Below are 20944 nucleotides of genomic sequence, written 5' to 3'. Positions count from 1 at the left end.
ATTATCAATACCGCACATAGTCCAGCACATTTAGGAGAAAAAGCTATGTTAGATAGTATCCAGAACATTTGGTTCAACAAGCATTTACGAGCTGCAGCTAAGCAGAAAGTCCGTACCTGTATGATATGTTGTCAGTTTAATCCAGGTAAAAGTGTCCCGGTGGAACAAGGTGGATTCCAGCCCCCTGACCACCCTTTTGAAGTCCTCCAGATGGATTATATTCAGATGGAGCGATGTCGAGGTTTCAAGTATGTCCTTGTAGTTGTATGCGCTTTGTCCAGGTGGACAGAAGCATATCCAGTCCCAGATTACACAGCCGCGACCACTGCCAAGCAGTTGGTTCGTGAATTCTTCCCTCGTTATGGACTCCCTAGAGTCGTATATTCTGATAACGGCCAGCCATTCTCATCTGTACTCATGAAGCACGTTTCCCTTTTGTTAGGGTACCAGTGGAAGTTCCATTGTGTACGCCATCCTGAAGCAGCCGGTCTCGTTGAGAGACATAACCAGACTCTGAAAGTCCGAATCGCCAAAATATGTAAAGAGAAAGGTGTGGACTGGCTAGTAGCTCTGCCAGTCGCTTTATTTTATATGCGCATGGTCGCACATTCCAGATCAGGTCTGTCCCCGTACGAGGTCGTATTCGGCCGCCCCCCAAATATGTGGGGTACTCCTAGACCCCGAAGTATTACCGATGTTTCAAGTAATATGCTGACAGATTACCTAGCTTCCTTGATGTCTGCCCTCAACTCATGTCGTTCACAGGTTGCCGCCGCATTTCCAGACAATACCGAGGTGGCACCGCATGAAATCGTTCCAGGATCCATGGTGATGGTGAGGAACTTTGACAGATCAAGTCCGCTGGAGCCTCGATGGAAAGAGCCCCGACAGGTCCTCCTCACCACCCGTACAGCCGTGAAGTTGGAAGGACGCAAGGGCTGGGTGCACCTTTCTCATGTTAAACTTTTTAATGGACTGAAACCCGTCTTTAAGAACATTTCCCAGGATTTGAAGGATTGCCAAAGCATTGTTCTCAAGGACTGTCCCGCAAATGACATTGATTCAAAACCCCCCCTGTTAGAGAAAACTCCGCAGCAGGAGTATAAACAGAAACTCCGGTCTAGTAAATTAAGTCAGCCAGTTTGATTGTCTAAGTCCTCCCCTAGGTGAAACGGTTAGACTGTTTCTGACATGTATAAAATAGACCCCCATAGTGAGTCAGTCAAAACTCAATCCGATGTATCGTTTTTCTATGTTTCATATTGTTTCTCAGCATTATGATTTCCTGCACCAGTTATGCATTTTATCTGTGTTTCCCACTTCTTCATGTAAATAAGTCTTCCAATGTTACAGCAGAGCACACGTTTAGTGATCTGCCCCCTCATGAACTCTCATACCGCCTCGCTATGCGTAATAACTCCTTTATCCGCATGTTACATTACTCACACCAGACCAGCAATGCCACTAATTGTTGGGTGTGTGGTCGACTCCCCCCTTTCCAGACGCCGAAGGGAGTTCTGCCACTCTTTCCTTATCCTTTTTCACATAATGGTTCGTGTGGAGCATGGTCCACGTTAACGTCATCCTCAACAGATATGTCTTTTCTTAACAGTACATGTTTCCCAGACAAGCAAGGTCTTCCCCACAGAACCGGGTTAGATCTAGAGAATGAAGTTTACAATTTAGGTAATTATTCTTCGAATTTTATGGTCCTGAATGTTCAGTCTGATACTACTCCAGACTTACCTGCTATTTCAGTACTACCAGTCAAAGGCGAATTATGTGTCCGAAATAATGGTTCCATACATGTAGGACATAGTGATTGTACTACTGTTGTCAAGTATAGTGACAGTGGGAAATCTATTTTCAAAGCTTCACGTCATTCATATTTTATTTGTGGTCAGACCGCATATGTTCGTCTGCCCCTCGATTGGGAGGGAACCTGTTACATTGCCTTCCTACTGCCACCAGTTGTTCTAGCCCCATCTGATTATCATAGAAATACACATCTAGTACACATTAGACATAGAAGGGAGTCCCCGATTGTCGATTACACTGAAACTACTCTAGAACAATATACCGATTTCAATAAAGGTTTCTTCTTCTTTATAGGCCCTGTCCAGAATAGTAAGTTAATCCGTAGATTAACAAGAACCCTTGAAGCTGTAGTAAATGAGACTGCCTCTGCTCTAGGTAACCTAACCGAAGAGCAATCTGCTATGAGATTTGTCGTTTTGCAAAATCGTCTCGTCCTTGACGTCATACTGGCCGATAGGGGCGGGGCCTGTAGAGTCATTGGATCTAGTTGCTGCATTTTCATTCCAAATAACGCGCCGTCTGTTTATTCAGCTATAACCAGACTCCATAAAATTGCCCATCTGTTACACCAAGATCCAGGCACCTGGACATGGTCCGGTTGGTTCTGGAATATAATTTCCGCATGGGGATGGAAAGTCTTGTCCTTTCTAGGTATAGCAGTAGCGATCATATTCAGCTGCTGCCTCTGTATACAATGTGGCCCTGCGATTTGCGGCATGTGTGCTACATCCTGTATTCCTAGTATAACTCCTAGTCCCAAGTCCCGTTCTAAATCCCGTTCTAAGAGAATTCGAGATGAGCAAATGATACTGTATGAAATGATAGATGGTATCATGAATATTGATGTTTCCTGATGGAAACGTAGTGACAAGGAGGGAATGTGGAAAAGTAAATTTTGCCATGTTCTGTGTCCCTACGTGTCGTCCATCATATGTTATGTGTGCATGATTAAATATGCATATGTACTCCCCATGTCCGATTAATGACGCAATTACAGTTGTGTCCACCTCTAGTATGCCAGTTTCCAGTCCTCGTGAATACTACGAATATCAGGCCTATGTAAAGCTACGTTGCCACGTTTCTCAGTGTGCACGTTATTCTATTATAAAGTCCCGTTTCTAGGCCTCAAAAGGGCCTGGACACTAGATTCAGCTCCTGTCTCCTGAAGCCTTGCTGAGGAGCGACACGGCCCCCACCTGTATCCTCGACCCTTCACTTACTTCCTGCCTCGCAGTGCCCGGTCCAGCCTGGCTCTGCCTCTGAGTCTGCCAAGAGTATGTTATGATTCCAGTTATCAGTTCAGCCCTCCTTCCCTGCATTCCTAAAGCTACTGAATCGCATCAATAGTTTCCGTCATTGTCTAGCCTTCAGGGCTCCATGTTAGAGAAATACTGCATTTAATGGTCATTTAATATTCTTCAACACGCACTACATGTAGAATAATGCATGCTCCAGTCTTAGAGTCTGTTAGCCTTTCCCCTCTTGACTTCTAGTTTATATCAACATGTTCTCTAAACATCAGATACTAGATACTGTTTAGGTACATGTCGCTCCGACCCTCCAGACTTCAGTCTCTGCTCCTAGCACAGAGTTCATAGCCCCCAGCTTCTCCTAGTAATACGTCATTGCCAGTTTGCGCGCACCACTAGGTTAGAGGTCCCGGCTCCTCAGATAGCCCCCTCCATGGTTTCCGCCCCATTCATGACATATTCTGTTACGTTTGCATCACATGTCTATGTATACGCCCTGTTACACCTTCTTCTCACCCTTATCTTTCGCGACTGCTACGCGTCACACCTACTGCTCCACCCACTGTTACGCCTATTGCAATGTAATGCTATGTGTTTGCGTTATGTATATATGCTCATGTTTTGTTATTAAAAGTTATTCCTTCCCTTGTCCAGATCCTGCCCCCGGCAGCGCTGCCATCCTATTCCTGTGCAGGTTGTCCTGATCCTGTCCTTATGCTGTAATAAACCTGCAAAACTCCCACTACCTCGAATCTTGACTCTTATTTTATTGAGCTATCTGTTATTCATTCATGCACTCAAAAATAGGGTATTATTTATTTATTTACCACAGAACTTGTACCATTAGAACATCAAGGTACAGGGGTATACTCACTATACTTCCTCATCCCCAAAAAGGACGGGTCTCTCAGACCAATTTTGGACCTCAGGCCCCTAAATCAATACATTTTATCAGAGCATTTTCATATGCTCACTCTACAACAGGTCTTACCACTGCTGCAACAAGGAGACTTCCTCGCAACTTTGGACCTCAAAGACGCATACTTCCATATATCGATACATCCTGCTCACAGGAAGTATCTCAGGTTAACACTACTAAATCAACATTACCAATTCAAAGTCCTTCCATTTGGTGTAACAACAGCCCCAAGGGTGTTCACAAAATGCCTAGCGACAGTTGCTGCACATTTAAGAAGACAACATATTCACGTCTATCCGTACCTGGACGACTGGCTAATACAAGCAAAGTCGGCCCAGCAATGTGCCAGTCACATGTCCCAAACTATTCGCCTCCTACACAGTCTAGGCTTCACGTTGAACTACCAAAAATCTCACCTTCAGCCATCCCATGTACAGCAGTACCTGGGAGCAACAATAAATACTCTAGCACAAATAGCATACCGAAACACTGCAAGAATAAACAGTATGCAGCTACTGATCCAGAAGTTCAAGCCCCAACACTCACTCTCTGCCCGAGTGTTTATGCAACTCATAGGCATGATGGCTTCGTGCATCTTCATAGTCCCTCACGCGAGACTACACATGCGTCCGCTACAAGAGTGCTTAGCACGGCAGTGGAACCAGGCTCAAGGACAATTGAAAGACCTAGTATTGGTGACCAGTCATGCATACAACTCTCTGCATTGGTGGAATCCACAAAACCTTTGCAAGGGACCACTGTTCCAAGAGCCTGTACCACAAATAGTGTTGACAACGGACGCATCCCTGATAGGATGGGGAGCCCATGTCCTTCAGTACACAGTGCAGGGCCTATGGACAACACAACAGAAAAAGATGCACATCAACTTGCTAGAGATGATGGCAATTTTTCTCTCAATGAAAGCGTTCAAAGTACATTTATGCAACAAAAATTTGTTGATCCGGACGGACAACATGACTGCAATGTACTACATACAGAAACAGGGAGGAACACACTCTCCACAGCTATCACATCTAACCCAAAGCATGTGGAAGTGGGCCATTCAAAGAAACATTTTTCTCATGGCAGAACACCTCAAGGGCAAGGACAACCAAATAGCGGATCTGCTCAGCAGACACAGCCAACAGATGCACGAGTGGGAGATTCATCCCACAGTGCTACAACCATACTTCCAACAGTGAGGACAACCAGAGATAGACCTGTTCGCCACAAGGGAAAACGCAAAATGGCAGTATTTTGCCGCCAGGTTTCCGCAGTCGCAGGGCAATGCGTTATGGATGAACTGGTCAGGCAGATTTGCGTACGCTTTTCCCCCAGCACCATTAATACCGCTAGTGGCACGCAAACTACGCCAGCATTCACTGACACTAATCCTAGTTGCTCCAACATGGGCGAGGCAACCATGGTACACCACTTTCCTAGAACTATCCGTGGTGCCTCATCAAAGACTGCGGCTAACACCTACTCTTCTCACTCAGAGCCATGGAGACATACAGCACCCAGATCCGCAACAACTGAACCTTGCAATCTGGCTCCTGAAGTCTTAGAGTTTGGGTACCTAAACTTACCTCCTGACTGTATGAACATTATCAAAGAGGCAAGAAAACCTACTACCAGAGCTTGTTACGCTGCAAAGTGGAAGCGTTTTGTCATTTACTGTAATAACAATGACATAAACCCACTAGATGCTTCAACGCAAAATATCATTTGCTATCTTTTGCACCTACACCGTTGCAATCTAGCTTATTCATCTATAAGAATACACTTAGCTGCCATTGCAGCTTATCTTCAGAACAGACAGCCTCTTTCGCTGTTTAAAGTACCTGCAATTAAAGCATTCATGGAGGGACTCAAATGAATAATCCCCCCTAAACACCCACCTTCACCTGTCTGGAACCTAAACATTGTTTTAACCAGACTAATGGGACCACCATTTGAACCGTTGCATTCATGTGAATTACAATTTTTGACATGGAAGGTGGCTTTTCTAGTAGCAATTACTTCGCTTAGAAGAGTTAGCAAGCTGCAAGCCCCAACTATTCAAGAGCCATTCATCCAAATACATGCAAATAGGGTAGTTATTAGAACAAACCCTAAATTTTTGCCCAAGGTGGTATCTCATTTTCATATCAATCAGACAATAGAACTGCCAGTGTTCTTTCCAAATCCACAGTCAGTATCTGAAAGGGCTCTACACACACTAGATGCCAAGAGAGCACTTCTATACTACATTGATAGAACTAAGGATTTTCGAAAGACTAAACAGTTGTTTGTTGCCTTTTCACCACAACACAAAGGCAGCCCCATTTCAAAATCTGGGTTGGCCAGATGAATAGTTAAGTGCATTCAAATATGTTATCTAAAAGCAAAACGCACTTTAACAGTTCCCCCAAGAGCGCATTCTACACGCAAACTAGGGGCATCCATGGCTTTCCTAGGAAACATTCCTCTAGAGGAAATATGTAGAGCAGCCACATGGTCTACCATACATACTTTCACAACTATTGTGTAGATGTACATTCCAAACAGCAAGCGGCTGTAGGACAGGCTGTTCTAAAAACTCACTGCTGCAGCTGGCACAGGTAGCCACCGCTAAGGGAGAGACTGCTATACATTCTATGCACAGATGTGCTACTTACCAGTATGCATCTGTTCTTGGCATGTAGGGCTGCTGACATTCACATTGCCCACCCTCCTCCCGGTGCCTGTCGCAGCTGTAGCATTCTTTCTTACTTTCTTGCATGGACATCTCTTACTGTACCATACTCCATCTCTGCCACAATGGCGAAAAACAATCTGAGGATGGAGAGGCTGCCCATGCGCACTGTAGTCCAGAGGAGGAGCCACCTATCTCGTGATACTTCGAAGACTCTTCCAGGACAACAATGTGCAATCATCCGACCCAACACTAGGCGGCGATCTATGCACAGATGTGAATGTCAGCAGCCCTACATGCCAAGAACAGATGCATACTGGTAAGTAGCATATTCCTTTTCAGTCTTTATGTATTGATTTAGGAGCCATAGGTCCAGGATGGGTCTCAACGTTTCGTCCACCTTTGGTATGAGGAAGTAGTTTGAGTACACTCCCTTGTTTCTTTCTTTGAATGGTACTGTTTCTATCGTCTCCTTGTGGAGGAGTTATTATGCTTTCTGTAGGAGGAGCGCAAGTACTTTTGCTGAGCACGCCTTGCTTTTTGGTTTCCTGTTTGGAGGTTTCTTTTCCAGTTCTATACAGTATCCGAACTGTATGATGTTCAGTATCCATTTGTCCGTTGTTATTTTCTTCCACTCTTGGAAGAAGTGTTTTAGTCTGCCTCCTACTGGTGTTACATGTTTGTTGGTCCCTGATTTGAGTTTGTGTAAATCTTTTTTGGTTTTTATGTTGTGCCCCTCCCCTAGAGTTGTTGTGTGGGTGGGCACGTTTGGTGGAGCGAAGTCACTTTGAGGTGGGTGGTTGGCCCCCTCTTCTTGTTTGTCCTCGTCCATGCACCCTCCTGCCAAAGGACTGACCCGTAGGTTGGTATTGCCAGGTTTGCTGTTGCTGACCCTGCTGAGCTTGATTGTTGCCCTGGTAGTTCTGCTGGAAAGTCTGATGTGACGTTCCCGGCTGGTTTCCCCCTCTTCCGATTGGTCTCCGTGTCGGGGTGCACCTTCTCATACCTCTCAACTGCAACGCCCCCATGGACCTTGCAGTTTCATTTTCCTTCTTCAGCTGCATCAGTTTCTCGTCTACTGGCGCTCCGAACAGTGTTTCTCCATTGAAGGGTGTGTTTAGAATATTATTCTGGACTTCCGGCTTGAAACCGGAGATCCTCAGCCAGGCATGCCTTCTTTCTGTTACCCCAATCATCATGAGCCTGCTGGATGTGTCTGCCGCATCCAGGGTTGATTTGAGGCATGAGTTTGCCATGTTCTTGCCTTCCTCCACCAGGTGAGCTGCTCTTTGTTGGTATTGTTCAGGGAGGTGTTTGAGTAGCTGTCCAACCTCCTCCCAGTGCTGGTATGTATGCCCGTTGAGTAGGGCATTAGAGTTGGCAATGCGCCAGTGGATTGCTGTATTCCTCTCTATTTTTCTTCCAGTGAGGTCTATCCTCTTACTTTCCTTGTCTGGACGCTGGAGGGCCTGAGTTTGTTGGAATGTTGGCCCTTTTTCTGGCTGTTGCTGCAATGATGGAGTCAGCAGTGACGGATCCCTGGATGTATGGTGGGTCCTTAGAGGAATGTTTACACTTCTTGTCTGTCCTTGGTGTGACCGATCTGCTGCTTGATGGTTCCTTGAATGCTTTCCTTCCCTGGTTCAAGACACTTGCGAGCATATGGAGGAATTGACTCCTAGTTTGAGTGGGGAGCAGGGTCTCTAAGAGGAAACAGGCTTTTGGTTTCTCTTCCTCCAGTTTCACCCCATATGCTGCTGCCGAATTTTTTATGACCATATTGTAGGTGCCAATGTCATCTGGCAGCGAATGCTTCGAAGGATACGTTTCTACGGCCTCTTCCGGGCTTTCGGCGTCGAGGTCCTGCCAATCCAGCTCCTGCACCACCAAGGAGGCCGAACCCAAACTTGTTTGATGGTCTTCCTCGCCTTCTCCCTCATAATAGTATAGGCCCTCTTCCTCCTGCTGTTCCTGGGGCTCCAGAGTTTTTGGCAGCTCTTCGGCGTCAAACTCCTCTTCGTCCTCAACCTCGCCGATAGTAGTCTGCTTCGACGGGATGGTGAACCTTTTCATCCGTTCGTCGAATTCCTTTTTCCTTTGGACGATACTGTCCATTTCGGCCTCGAGCCTTCTCTTTTTCCTCTCCATCTCGGCGGCCTGTTCGACGTCGAGGGTTTTGGACGATCACTTCGATGTCGTCGAAGTTGGTTTCGGGTCCTTTTACTTCGGCGTCGAGCGTGCCTTTTCGGGGAGGTGCTTCGACGACCTAGGCTTGTATTGGGTTTTCGCCGACTGGGAGTCTGTTTCGAATTGCCAAAGATTATTGCTAAAACTTATAAAACCAAGGCGGCACAATAGTCTGGGAGTCAAACCTTTTACTCAACCACAAATTCAAACTCAACAAAATGCCCAGACTGATAAAGATGGGCGCCCGTTCTTTCCTAAAAGGAACTGGCGAAATAAAAAACTGGGGCAGCAACAGTAGAAACGGGGTTCGCATGCTGGTTCACAGACACTTGAATCTTCTGAGCATACTTATGACTTGCGCGACCACACGAAAATTAAGATCCCTGATAGATTTCAAGTGCTTGATGAGCGCTCTCCTCGTTCTTTACATGACACATCAGGTTCACAAGTCTGTGGCGGAGAATGCCTGGATCGTGGCAAAGGTCAGCCCACTAAACAGGGATGAGATCTACCTCCACAGTTTGACGTTAAAGCCAAATAAGAGGACCTGCCTCGTTTTAGACCACCGTTTCAGAAGAACGAGGTTGCTGCTTTATCAGCAAAGTATGCCTCAGACGCTGAGAACATGTCTTCTAGATTGGACTTGGGCGGTGACTCTGCTCGACAGCGCATCTGAGGTTACCATAATGCGGGAGGCACTGCGTCCCTGTCTGGAGGTGCCCACAACTAATACTTGTATTACAGTAGAGACAGCAGATACACAAGTTCCCCCCGCCACCCCATCCCACCCCCATACCCCGGATAGACTATATGGAATAGTTTTCCAAATTGAAGGTGATGTACAGCGTACAATCACAGCAGTTTTATGGGAAAATCTAACCTTCATATGACATTTTGTTAGCAGAGGCAGATTGGCCACCACAGTTTGTACTACCTGCTCCCAAAGGGGTAGACGTGATACTTCTGAGTTTTTCGTGTTATGTCCCTGAGGAACATGCAAAGGCTTTTGCAGCTAAGTGGACTCTGGCCCTTGCCCCGGCATTGTACCGTAATCAAGTAGACTGGGATAAACATTCCCTGGCACATAAGATCCCTCTATGGTCTATGCCACAGCCACAACCACAATATCCAATCTTCGAGAAGCCACAGCTTCAGTCTGTGATATTCAACTCGAAGAAGACAGAGGTCTTCGTCCTCGGACCCTCCCCCTCCGCATGGGACAACACCTGGTGGCCAACTGCCCTCGGCAGCCCTCCCACCTCCACGGACCATGCCCGAAACCTCTGCATCGTACTGGACCCCTCCTTCTCCATAACCCGACAGGTCAACGCCGTCACCTCCAGCTGTTTCAACACCCTCCGCATCCTCTGAAAGACCTTCAAATGGATCCCCGCCCCCGAATCAAGGTAAACCATCACCCATGCACTCCTAACCGGCAGACTGGACTACGGAAATGCCCTCTATGCCGGGATCAACAAGTCGCTGCTCCACAAACTCCAGACCATACAAAACACTGCAGCCAGACTAGTCCTCTGCATCCCTCGACACAAACACATCACCCAACACCTGCGTAACCGCCACTGGCTCCCCGTTGAGCAGAGTTACTTTTAAGATACTTGCCCACACCCTACAAATGCCTCCACAACACCGGACCCCAATACCTCAACGAGAGAATCTCCTTCCACGTACCCAAGAGAAACCTCCGATCCGCCGACCTCGCCGAAACCCCACAAATCCGCAAAGCCACAACAGGTGGAAGAGCCTTCTCCTACACCGCGGCCAAGACCTGGACCGAGCTCCTGATCAGCATCAGACGAGCCACCTCCCTGAACATCTTCAGGAAGACACACAAGACCTGGCTCTTTGACTGACGTGTTCGAGGCATGTGAGCTGTAGATCACATGCTGTGCGGTAGCCGGCCATCTAGTGTTTGGTCCGGATGTTTGTAATTTGTTAGTTTGTAGAAATCTGTTCCAGTCACGAGGTAGGCGGCGACTCCTTTCGGTGATAGTGCGCATGGACATCGACTCCATTGCTAGATTGTTTTTTTCCGCCATCAGTTTCGGATGTGAATTGCTGCGCTCCGGTTCGGCACCGTTTCTCGGGTTCCCTCTGACGCACAATCCACTACCCTCGACGGTATTGCTTCTCAATCGCGTTCCCCGCGTATCATTTCGGCAAAGACCTTCGATCAGAAGACTCGTGGAGGACCGTTAAGTCTACTCGCACCGTGCTCGCCAGCAGTCTATGGAATGGACTCAATACAAGCTCTGTCCCAGGTGTCGCGCTAAGTTTCCGTGCACGGACATGCACTAATTGTGCAACCTCTGTCTATCCCCGGAACACGACGAAAAACACGGTGACCCGTGCCGATCGAAAAAGACGCTTTGTGACCATCTGGCTCGACGTCACGAAATGCATCAGCAAAGCGGCTCCGCACAGGCTCTCTTCGGATAGGACTCCGATCATGAGGAATCACACGCACAGGAAGTCGAAGTAGAGGAAAAACACATCTCCGTGTCCGAAGCAGGCTCGGGTCCCTCCTCTGCCCTCGGTCCAAGGTCGGCACCGACAAAAGGTTTTGTGTACCTCGCACTGGGGCACAGCGCCGAAGCACAGAGAAAAACCTTCCGGTTCGGGCTCGAGTCGGCCCCATTCTGGAGCCGAGCCGAAACCTTCGGCGACGAAGCATGTAGTGGTAACCATTCCACCCTTATCAAAGAGTAAATCTTTGGAGCGGAAAATTTCGACGTCGAAAAAAGCGACCAAAGAAAAGACTTTGTCAAAAGAGCCTCGGTCCGACGTTCCACCTTCGGATCCGAAACAGAAAGAACGGGTAATAAATCCAGACACTGGGCATATCCATGCCAAATTGCCGGTAAAAGGGGCCTGCTGGAGAATTACCACGTTCCTCTGAAGAAGAAAAATATGGGTACTAACCCTTCTCCACGTTACATTCCACCTCCTTTAACCACTGATCCAAATGTCCTCATCACACCCACAAATTCACCACCACCACTGTCACCTGACCCATAGGATGAAGGGGATGGGGATCAGTATAAGCCACAAGATACTGCCGAATTGGACCAATAGGACACTGATCCAGACCTACATAATGACCCTGATTTATATCCGTCCAGACCTTCGCCGCCTGACGACAACATAGGATACATTGAGCTACTTAACAGGGCTGCTCATTATCATAGGGTGGAGCTGCATAAGGAGGCTTTAGGAGAGGATTTCTTATTCGAAACCCTAAGTTCCTCTCAGAAAGTTACTCATACACTGCCAATGCTTAAAGGGATGCTTAAGCATACAGATGAGCTCTTTAAGGATCCTGTGAGGACAAGGATCATTACACCCAGGGTGGAGAAAAAAAATATAAACCTGCACCTACTGACCCCACCTATATCAAGGGTCAGCTGCCTTTAGACTCACTGGTTGTTTCCAACGCTCGAAAGAGAGCTAACTCACAGACCACAGGTGAGGGCCCTCCTCCTGATAAGCAGTCCAAATGAATTGATGCGTCACAAGCGAATTGTAGCGTCACAAGCAGCCAATCATTGGCGTATTGCTAATGCTCAAACTTTGTTAACTCGCTACTATGGGGCTCATTATGATGAGTTAGAGAAGCTAATGCAATTTCTGCTTGATGAACATAAATCAAAGGCTAATGAACTTATTCAGGAGGGTAAATTAATCCCAAATACCTCCATCGAGTGTGCCTTAGACGCAGCAAACTCACCAGCCTGCACAGAAAATACAAGCGTACTGCTCCGCAGGCAGGCATGCTTGGTTGAGAATTTCAGGATTTAAACCCTAGGTGCAAGCCTCTATTCTCAACCAACCATTTGACAAGGAACACCTCTTTGGATCAGCAGTTGACACTTCGTTGGAAAAAATCGAAAAAGACACTGAGGTCGTCAAGTCCATGGGGGCTTTGCAGTTACCTTCAAACAGGGGATCCTTTTGTCACTCCTTTTACAGTGGTGGCTCCAAGAATATATCCACATAGACTCCATCCTCATCTTATAAGGGCAACAACCAATTGCCCTCACCAAGAGGCTATTTTAGAGGTGGGTTTGAAGAAACGGCTGTAAGGGAAGAGGCAGAGGCAACTCCACACGCACGTTCACCGCAAACAACAAGCAGTGACGACATTACTTCCTGTCACACAGTGGTCAAGCATTCTGCCTTAGATAGACACTACAGTCTCAACTGGAACACACCTGACCAGGTTGTGAACTTCTTTATGATGTGATTAGGCCTTTCTGTGTGTCAGGATGCCTTCTGTGAACTTGTCCTATATTTGGGAAGGTATGGATTGCCAAACTCCAACCTATTAGCCTGAGAAAGTACAAACAAAACTTGTGGGCCTTAAATGAACTGTTTTGACTCTCTAAAGGCAGTAAGCGTTGGTAACAGCCAGGGTAATAAGGGGAGACTTTGATAGGGGTTCTCCGTGTGACAACAGGTTGGACAATGGGAAGAGTTGTTCAGGTAGGTTGCAATTTTCTTTCATCTTGGTCATTGATGAACACCTCGCTCTGTTCAGAGTACACCCTAATTCAAGCTCTTGTTTCAGCTGTTTTGCTGAAACCCCAGTGTATTCTGGAATTGTATAGCTTGTGTTTTGCAGTTCTGTATCATGTGTCTCTGTGCAGTGTGAAGTAGCCAAGAAGCAACATACAAACCCCCTTAAAACAGTAACTGATCTGCAGCTGGTTCTTAAGCTGTAGGTGTGATGGCATGCATGGCTGTTCTGCAAAATGTATACATTTATAAATAGTAGATGGTGTAGCACAGTGTGTTTGCTGATTGTGTTTGGCAAACTTCAGCTGACTCCTGTTAATCATTTGTAATGGTGAATCAGTGAAACTGCCTTGAACATAAGTTTGTAAATTAAGCCACACATGTTTTTGCAGATAGTGCCCAAGGTTTAATCAACCAGTTACAGACTATGATCTGTTTTTGAGAGTCAACCTTTCCAGCTAATTCAGTGTCTAAGGCATGGCTGCAACTATTGGTCAACTTAAATTGACTTGATTCTCTCTCTTTATTCCCAGATAAGCATCTTCATGACCCACCTGTCAAATTATGGGAATGATCGTCTGGGCCTCTACACATTTAAGCACTTGGTTCACTTTCTGAACTCTTGGACTAATCTGAAGTTGCAGACATTGCCACCTTTGCAGCTGTCACAGAAATACTTCCAGATATTCCCTGAGGAGAAGGATCCATTGTGGCAGGTACGCCATTCTATGGTTTCACAGTAATTTCAATAGTCTGTCGTTTTACTATTTGTATGTGGCCACGTGTAGCTTAAAGAAGGACCAAATGAAAGCCATTTTAAAGTATAGTGGGATTCCACCACAGTTAAACATTACTGCAGAAATGCTGGCCTCTTACTCTTGTGTAGTCCATTATCTGTACCCATGTTTTCTAAGATGTATAACTAAAGCATGACTTGAGAGGCTGGATAAGTGGATATGTGTTGAGAGTGCGAGTCCAAGGCTAATAGTACAAAAATCTCTGTGAAAACAATTTTTTCCTTAATAAGTCCTTCTGCTCTTCCATCATCCCTCCAGGGTGGTTAGAAATTTTAATCTGAAGCGAACGAGTGTCAGAAAAGGGAGAGTGCACACACATTCTGACGGCTGATAAGCAAGCAAGTCGGTGGAATGGCATGCATGGATGTGTTTAAAGAGGAATGCTCTTTGGATAATACATCTAAAGAGTTGTGCTTCTTACAATACAGAGTTGTCTGAGTTAGTGCCCTCACAAATGTAAATGTCAAATCTTTTCTAAATGCCATTAATGCTATATTTGCTCTTGTTGAATGAGGATTGTGTTTCCAAGGTTTGAATTCCCATCAATTTTGTAACATTTTGATGAATTTGAAACTATCCACATGTTACTGATGCTAGCGGTATGTCCACTGTAGTTGATGAGCAATTAATTGGTAGTTCTGGAAAGGCTAGTGCTCTTGAAACATACAGGCTTAGTAAAGTTTCTTTAGTCGAAGGTACATGAGAACAATTATTATTTGGTCCATATAAAATTCTGTCAAAATGTTGATTATAAAAGAAAAAAGCCATCCACTAGATGGCCTTTTCCTTCAAGCTTGTTATAAGGCAGTCAGAAGTTTACAGCTACTCCTAGTTGAGATAATAACCGATTGAGCAATAAAGGACATAGACTCGTTTTGAGTAGTGTGAAGGGGAATAACTCTTCAGAGCAACACAGTGAAAAAGTAGACACTTCCACTTATATTGCATTCTCTTAGTCTTAAAAGTGCTGTTGTCTGGTGACAAGGAGTGCTTGTGCTAGTTTTGCAGGAAGCAGGCATCAAGCTGACCAGTGCTAGTGTGGGCTGAAGAATTCCCCCTCAAAATGTCCCTTCTCCTTAATACTCATGTGATTTTTAGGTCGAAGCCTGGCGTTCACTGCGCAAGCAGTGTCGCGCAGGCGAGAAATTTTGATCTCCAGTATGGGGCTTTAACCCGCCTCTCTCTTCCATTGGCTAGCTCCATAAATGGAGGCTAGCCATTGGAAGAGAGATGTGGCAATCATTCTGGGAGCAGATTCGTGGGCGTTTCTGTGTTTTTTAAGCCCCGCCCCCTTTGTTTCGTCATTCAGAGGTGGGCCATTGTGGGTGTTTCGTTCTCTTTTTTTTTTTTTTTTTTTTTCCAGGGCTGTTTTTTCGTCAGTCTGTGCCAGCTCCGCCGCTCGCTCGCAGCCTCCTCCTGTGCTCCCACGGGTGCTTCTTATTACTCAAAATGTTGTCATTTCTGATATTGATCCGTTTCCATGCACTTTATTTGCTCGGTTTTACTCGCGAGAAAGTATCATACATTTTGGTCCTTGAATGTCACTCATCATAAGTAGACTGCAAGCATGGAAATGTCACACGTAACCAATCTGAAAACTTGGCAACTAAGCAAAATAGACTAAAACGATGTTTCTTAATGTGTGGTTTGAGGGACTTGGTTGTAATGTACTTCTCATACGTTAAATAGTCACTCGTGACAAATAGTCCACTGTATGTAGAATTATTTTTGGGCCGATAACAATGACGTAGAACCAGGCAAAAAAAAGTGTTATTCGAGTTTAAACTTGAGAGTAAGTCGGTGAGGTCTGCGCTCTATTTAAACGCATACTGCGAGAAATTGGACCACTAGAACCGTTCGAAGATGGCGCTCGCTGCTCCGCTTCTCTACGAACGCCGGTAAAAGGACCCATTTCAAGAGCGACGTTTCTCAGACGAACGGACGCAAATCCCTGCTCCGGCATCGGCCCACCCCCTTCAGCTAGTAGATCTGCTGATTGGTATATGGCCGGCTTTCCTGATGCATGGCGATCTATTATTCGTCACAATTCTTAGAGTTCAACGTGACGTTTCTTCCAATTGGTGGAATCGGCTTGTGAAACGAACACGGACGGTTTTGGTTGGCAGAGCCGCGCCCGAGTCGACTACAGCTAGTATCTGCTGCAGGGAAGCGTTCGTGGCAAATTGCCCGTGTGGCGGCACAGAAACCGGAAGTTAGCAGGTCAAGACCGGAAGTATGGTTAACAATGGGCACCTGGGGTGCTAAAAGTGGCCGGTGAGGACGTAAAAAAGTTGGATTGGGGACCTTTTATGGTGCAAGTGCCTTTAGAGAATGATTTCTCAGCAGTTCGTACACGAGTCAGTCAGCGCAGGACGAGAATATCGGGTCCCTTCATGGAAAAGGGAATAAGCTACCTTCCAAAGCGAGAGGGAAGGATGGTTAACAGAGGCTCCTGCACCTAAGGGGCGGGCGAGCGGTTAATACGGGCGCGTACTGAAGGGACTCGAGCATATCTGGCAAGTAGACCCCTGTCCTGTCTGACACGTTTCACAGTATTGGCTTTTTGCTCCTCTGCATACTGGCACACCAGACAGTGGTTTATAGTGCTAAGAGTGAGTCCCAGAAAAAACATAATGTGGGATACGAACAGAGCTGCGAAATTCTCTAGGTTCATGCATGGGTTGCCTTAATTACACGAACTTTAACACTTTTATAACATTGCATGTTTAAAGCATGCCTTATGTGTAATCCGGAGTACGTAAATATGTATGTCAAGTGCATGTCCCACAATGCACTGTCACACACATGGCTGCTACGCCTTGTATATAATGCTGCAACATTATTCCCGTATTTAAATTTCATTATTTGTGTATATACCTTTAGTCACGTTTGTAAAAACACACACTAAGAGTGGTTACTACACACAAACTCGCACACAAATATAGGCAGCTGTGGGTTACTCTAGGTATAACATGCAGCATGTCTTTACAAAAGTATCTGTTGCGATATTTCATGAAAGTGCACATTATATATCTGATATATGTATGTGATATCAAGCTACTACCTGCACAAACTCATATAGCTATATAAAATATAAAAAAATATTGCAAGTACGAGTAAGCACATGAACACGTGCATGTTTCGAATGCATGTGTGTTGAGAGGTGGCGGTAGTAGGATAGATAGTGTGGCTAGGTGTGTGTATGTGACTGTGTGTGTGTGTGTGGGGCTCTGTGTGGGGCTCTGTAGGTATGTGTGTGGGACTCTGTGGGTTTGTGTGTGGCATTTGCGAGAGATAAAGCTATTGGCATTGTTAATGACAATGGCATTTATTTATCTGTTTTCAAAACCAACACATAAATAAAAATGTTGTCATTTACAATGCCAATAGCTCTAACTTTTTCAAAGGCGAGACCGTTGCATTGTAAATGCTTGTTTAATATGTTGGGAGACTTACTGAGACAAAGGGAAGAATGGCAGTGGTAAAATGGAAAGAGGCAGTAATAGGATGCTACCCAACATATTTGTCAGTGTTTAATGATAGTTGGCAGGAGCATTTCAACCTATCTTTTTTAGGTCTTGCTGAGCCAGCGCATGCGCTGCTCTGCAAGACATTTAGTGTGTGGCTCAAGAAAATGTTAACACACTGTTTTGCTGGCCTAGAGCTTGCGGTTACGCGCCTCGCTCCACCTCTCCAATGCTTGCTATGCCTCTCCTTCTTCCTCTTTTCTTAAGGCTGTAAAGCAATAAGGCTCGAGAATACTTCTGAGGGGGGCAGTGGGCAACATGTGTGAGCGTGGTTGCTTTTGCTGACGATCGGGGATGGGCAGCAAAGGAAAAGGACTCTGTCTCTTCCTTACTGCCCAGAGAAGACACGAACAATGTCCTCTTCTTTTCTGTGCTGGCAGCACTACTTTTCTTTTCTCGTCTTTCTTTGAACAGCATTGTTGTCCCCAGGTGGGGAAGTGCACCATTCCTGGATGCATTGGCATCAAAGGCATATTCACAGGATAAGCTCCCAGTCCAATTTTTATTTGCTTATTATTTTGCTTTCATCCTATTTGTGTGGCTAAATTGGCCCGAGAGATAACAACCACCAGGGCCGCCAGTGTCTCCTATTAAAGAAAACAGCATAACAGGTATCAGAATATCACATTTAAAGAAATTGCTGGTAGCCACTAGGCTAACTAGTCCCACAACGCACAACCACGATGAGTCCACAGGCTTTTGAATGTTTAGAATAATAAACAAAACTTTGTAAAATCACAAAAGATGTGAAGGATTTCAATGAAAATTGCGATCTTACAGCAATAAAGTCACTATTGTGTGCTGAAAATTGCAAATGTTCACAAAAACAAACAAAATAACTTTCCCATAAAAAAATAGGGAAAAAGCTTGCTGCACAGAGCCGAAGGACATGCGTCCTGTGTTGGCAACCAGTGTGGATTGGCCACCGCCAAAGGTGTTGCCTAGCGGGTGTTTGAAATTAAGCAGCAGGGACTTGCTACCCACAGGGGCCAACCACTGCTGTGCTTGGCCAATGGCTCTGAGTAGCCAGTGTTAGCTGCCTGCAATGGATTGGACGAAGGCCTGTCTGAAAGCAATGCCACACAGCAGTTCCCCGCTGTGCACAGTAGAAGACTGTCTGAAAGTGTAACCCGACTATGGTGTGATGGGCCATGTTCTGCTGCCAACCCCGCTGTGCACAGCGGAAGGCCTCGCGTTGTGGGGGTTAAAAATTAAGTTAAAAAAAGTGAGTTATTGTCCGGCGCAAAATCACTGATTCTCTAGTTTTCTTTAGCAATACACACAACATACACCATAATACTCCCCATTTACCATGCTCAAAACACAAAACGGCATAGAAACAAAAACAAGCATTGGCATAGCCAATAGGTCTTGCTTTTGAGACCTTATAAGTATTTAGTTATGCAGCATAATATCCTTGGTGCAACAACATCAACTGTTGCGTGGCTAAACACTTAGAAGGTCCCAAAGGCGAGACCTATTGGCTGTGCCAATGCTTGTTTTTGTTTGTTGCAGTGTTTCCCAGAGTGAGAGGGATACATATCTTTTACGTATTGATGTTTAGTACTTTATATTAACAAACAAAAAAAAATAGGAGGTGGGTGTATATGCAAAACACGCATTACGGTATTTTATCTATCATTTGTCAAGTTTTTCTTCTAGTGTGGCATGATAGCACTCCCACTGTGATTGGAGGCATACCCTGCTGGTTGGGATAGTTTGTAGGAGGTCCGATGTTGACAGAGTTTGGTATTGTGCATGAGGTGGAGACAGTTGCTTTCGTCGTATTGCTGAAGACTTGTTGCTGCTAGTAAACAGACAATTCTTTAAATGGACCTTTGAGAACTGCAGCGCTTTATGATTTATTTTCAATTAGTCATCACATGGTGAATTGACCTGTTTTCAATCGTTCAGTGAGAGGCCGTAGTGTAGAGCAACATGATAGACTGGTCCTGTTTAGGAGCTCTTGTGTCCCTCAGGTTGTGGTTGCATGAAGTGAACACCCAGAGGATTCCTCCACATATTAGGATCTCATCGCTGGAGCAGTGGCCTACCATAAAGTGCCACTCCATTCAGGTCCAATAGAAGAGGCTTTTCCATTTGAGACACTCCTCCAAAAGCACACTACATAATACCTTCCAATGCTAAAAGGTATGTTGTGTCTTACAGCCATCATTTTCCATGACCCTCTCCATGCTCTGGTAAATACTTCCCAAGTTGCTAAAGTATAAGTAGGCTGTCCTGTTTTCAGTTTCTATTTTTGGTAAATTCTGGTGGGGTTTTTTCAGTGTTTTCAATATCTTAAAAAACAGTTGTTATCAGTGGTTACACATTTTCACGCCACTAAAAAAACAACAGAAAAAGTGTTTTTCCGGTGTTTATGGAACGTTTTGCTTTTATCCAAAGAGATTTTTGCAAATTAATCTTATTGTAGAACACCATACAATACTTCTTCAGTGAGTCTTTGGTAATGTGCGCTCGTTCTTTCCTTCCCATGTAAACTTCTGTGAAAAGGCTCTCTCAGAATTCTTAGCCCCTTGGGCTGAGAACCGTCAGCTAAGGGACACAGTTGGGATGACTCCTTCTTTGATGCCACATAAAGCACGAAATGATAAATATTTGCGTTTTAGTTCCTTGGAATAAGAAAACAGTGCACCAGAATGGACTAAAAAGTCAATAGCATCCCTCATTTACTCTGAAGATTGTAAAGATGCTTTCAGCATACCATCTAACAAGTGGCAAGGATCTCCTACAGGGAAACACTTCAGCTCGGGTATCAATTTTGACAGGTTACCACACAAATTTTTTATATACGTATCTGAATCACTACAAATACAAACGATATCACTCCAATCTTTGTTGAACTTGGAAAGAACCTTTTTTTCAGAGCATAACAAGTGACTCTGCATTCCATGTTTTCCAAAAGTCTGGTGTCACGTTTTCACCACTATCCCAGATGCTTGGTGATATATATACTTGTCACTATACCTTGCATTTAATGTTTAAAGCCTGAGGTGTCGGCAATTTACCTACTATCAATACTGACCCACTAAAAACAATGTTCTGATGTATTAAGGGTTCTTACCCATTCTCTGTGGGTAAATGTGATGACACATATTAGTTAAGATTTTTATGAAACTAGCCATTTTACCTAACAGTGAAAGAATCAAATGCAGCCAAATATCAAATGTGAGTTTGATATGTCCTGATTCTCTACAGTTTATAAAATAATTAAA

The 20944-nt window shown here is 45.2% G+C and overlaps 1 protein-coding gene across 1 annotated transcript in view; it reads left to right on the top strand.

The window, feature by feature from the left end:
* Positions 1–20944, top strand: part of NDST1 (N-deacetylase and N-sulfotransferase 1) — a 379742-nt gene that overhangs the window by 239455 nt on the left and 119343 nt on the right. The window contains exon 8 of the mRNA XM_078653600.1: positions 13918–14100. Coding sequence (XP_078509726.1) covers positions 13918–14100 — 183 coding nt within the window. The remainder of the gene's footprint in view (positions 1–13917; positions 14101–20944) is intronic.

The sequence above is a fragment of the Lissotriton helveticus genome, chromosome 7 (genome assembly GCF_964261635.1).
Source record: "Lissotriton helveticus chromosome 7, aLisHel1.1, whole genome shotgun sequence".
NCBI classification, from domain to species: Eukaryota; Metazoa; Chordata; class Amphibia; order Caudata; family Salamandridae; genus Lissotriton; species Lissotriton helveticus.
This window is presented reverse-complemented; position numbering and strand designations above follow the sequence as displayed.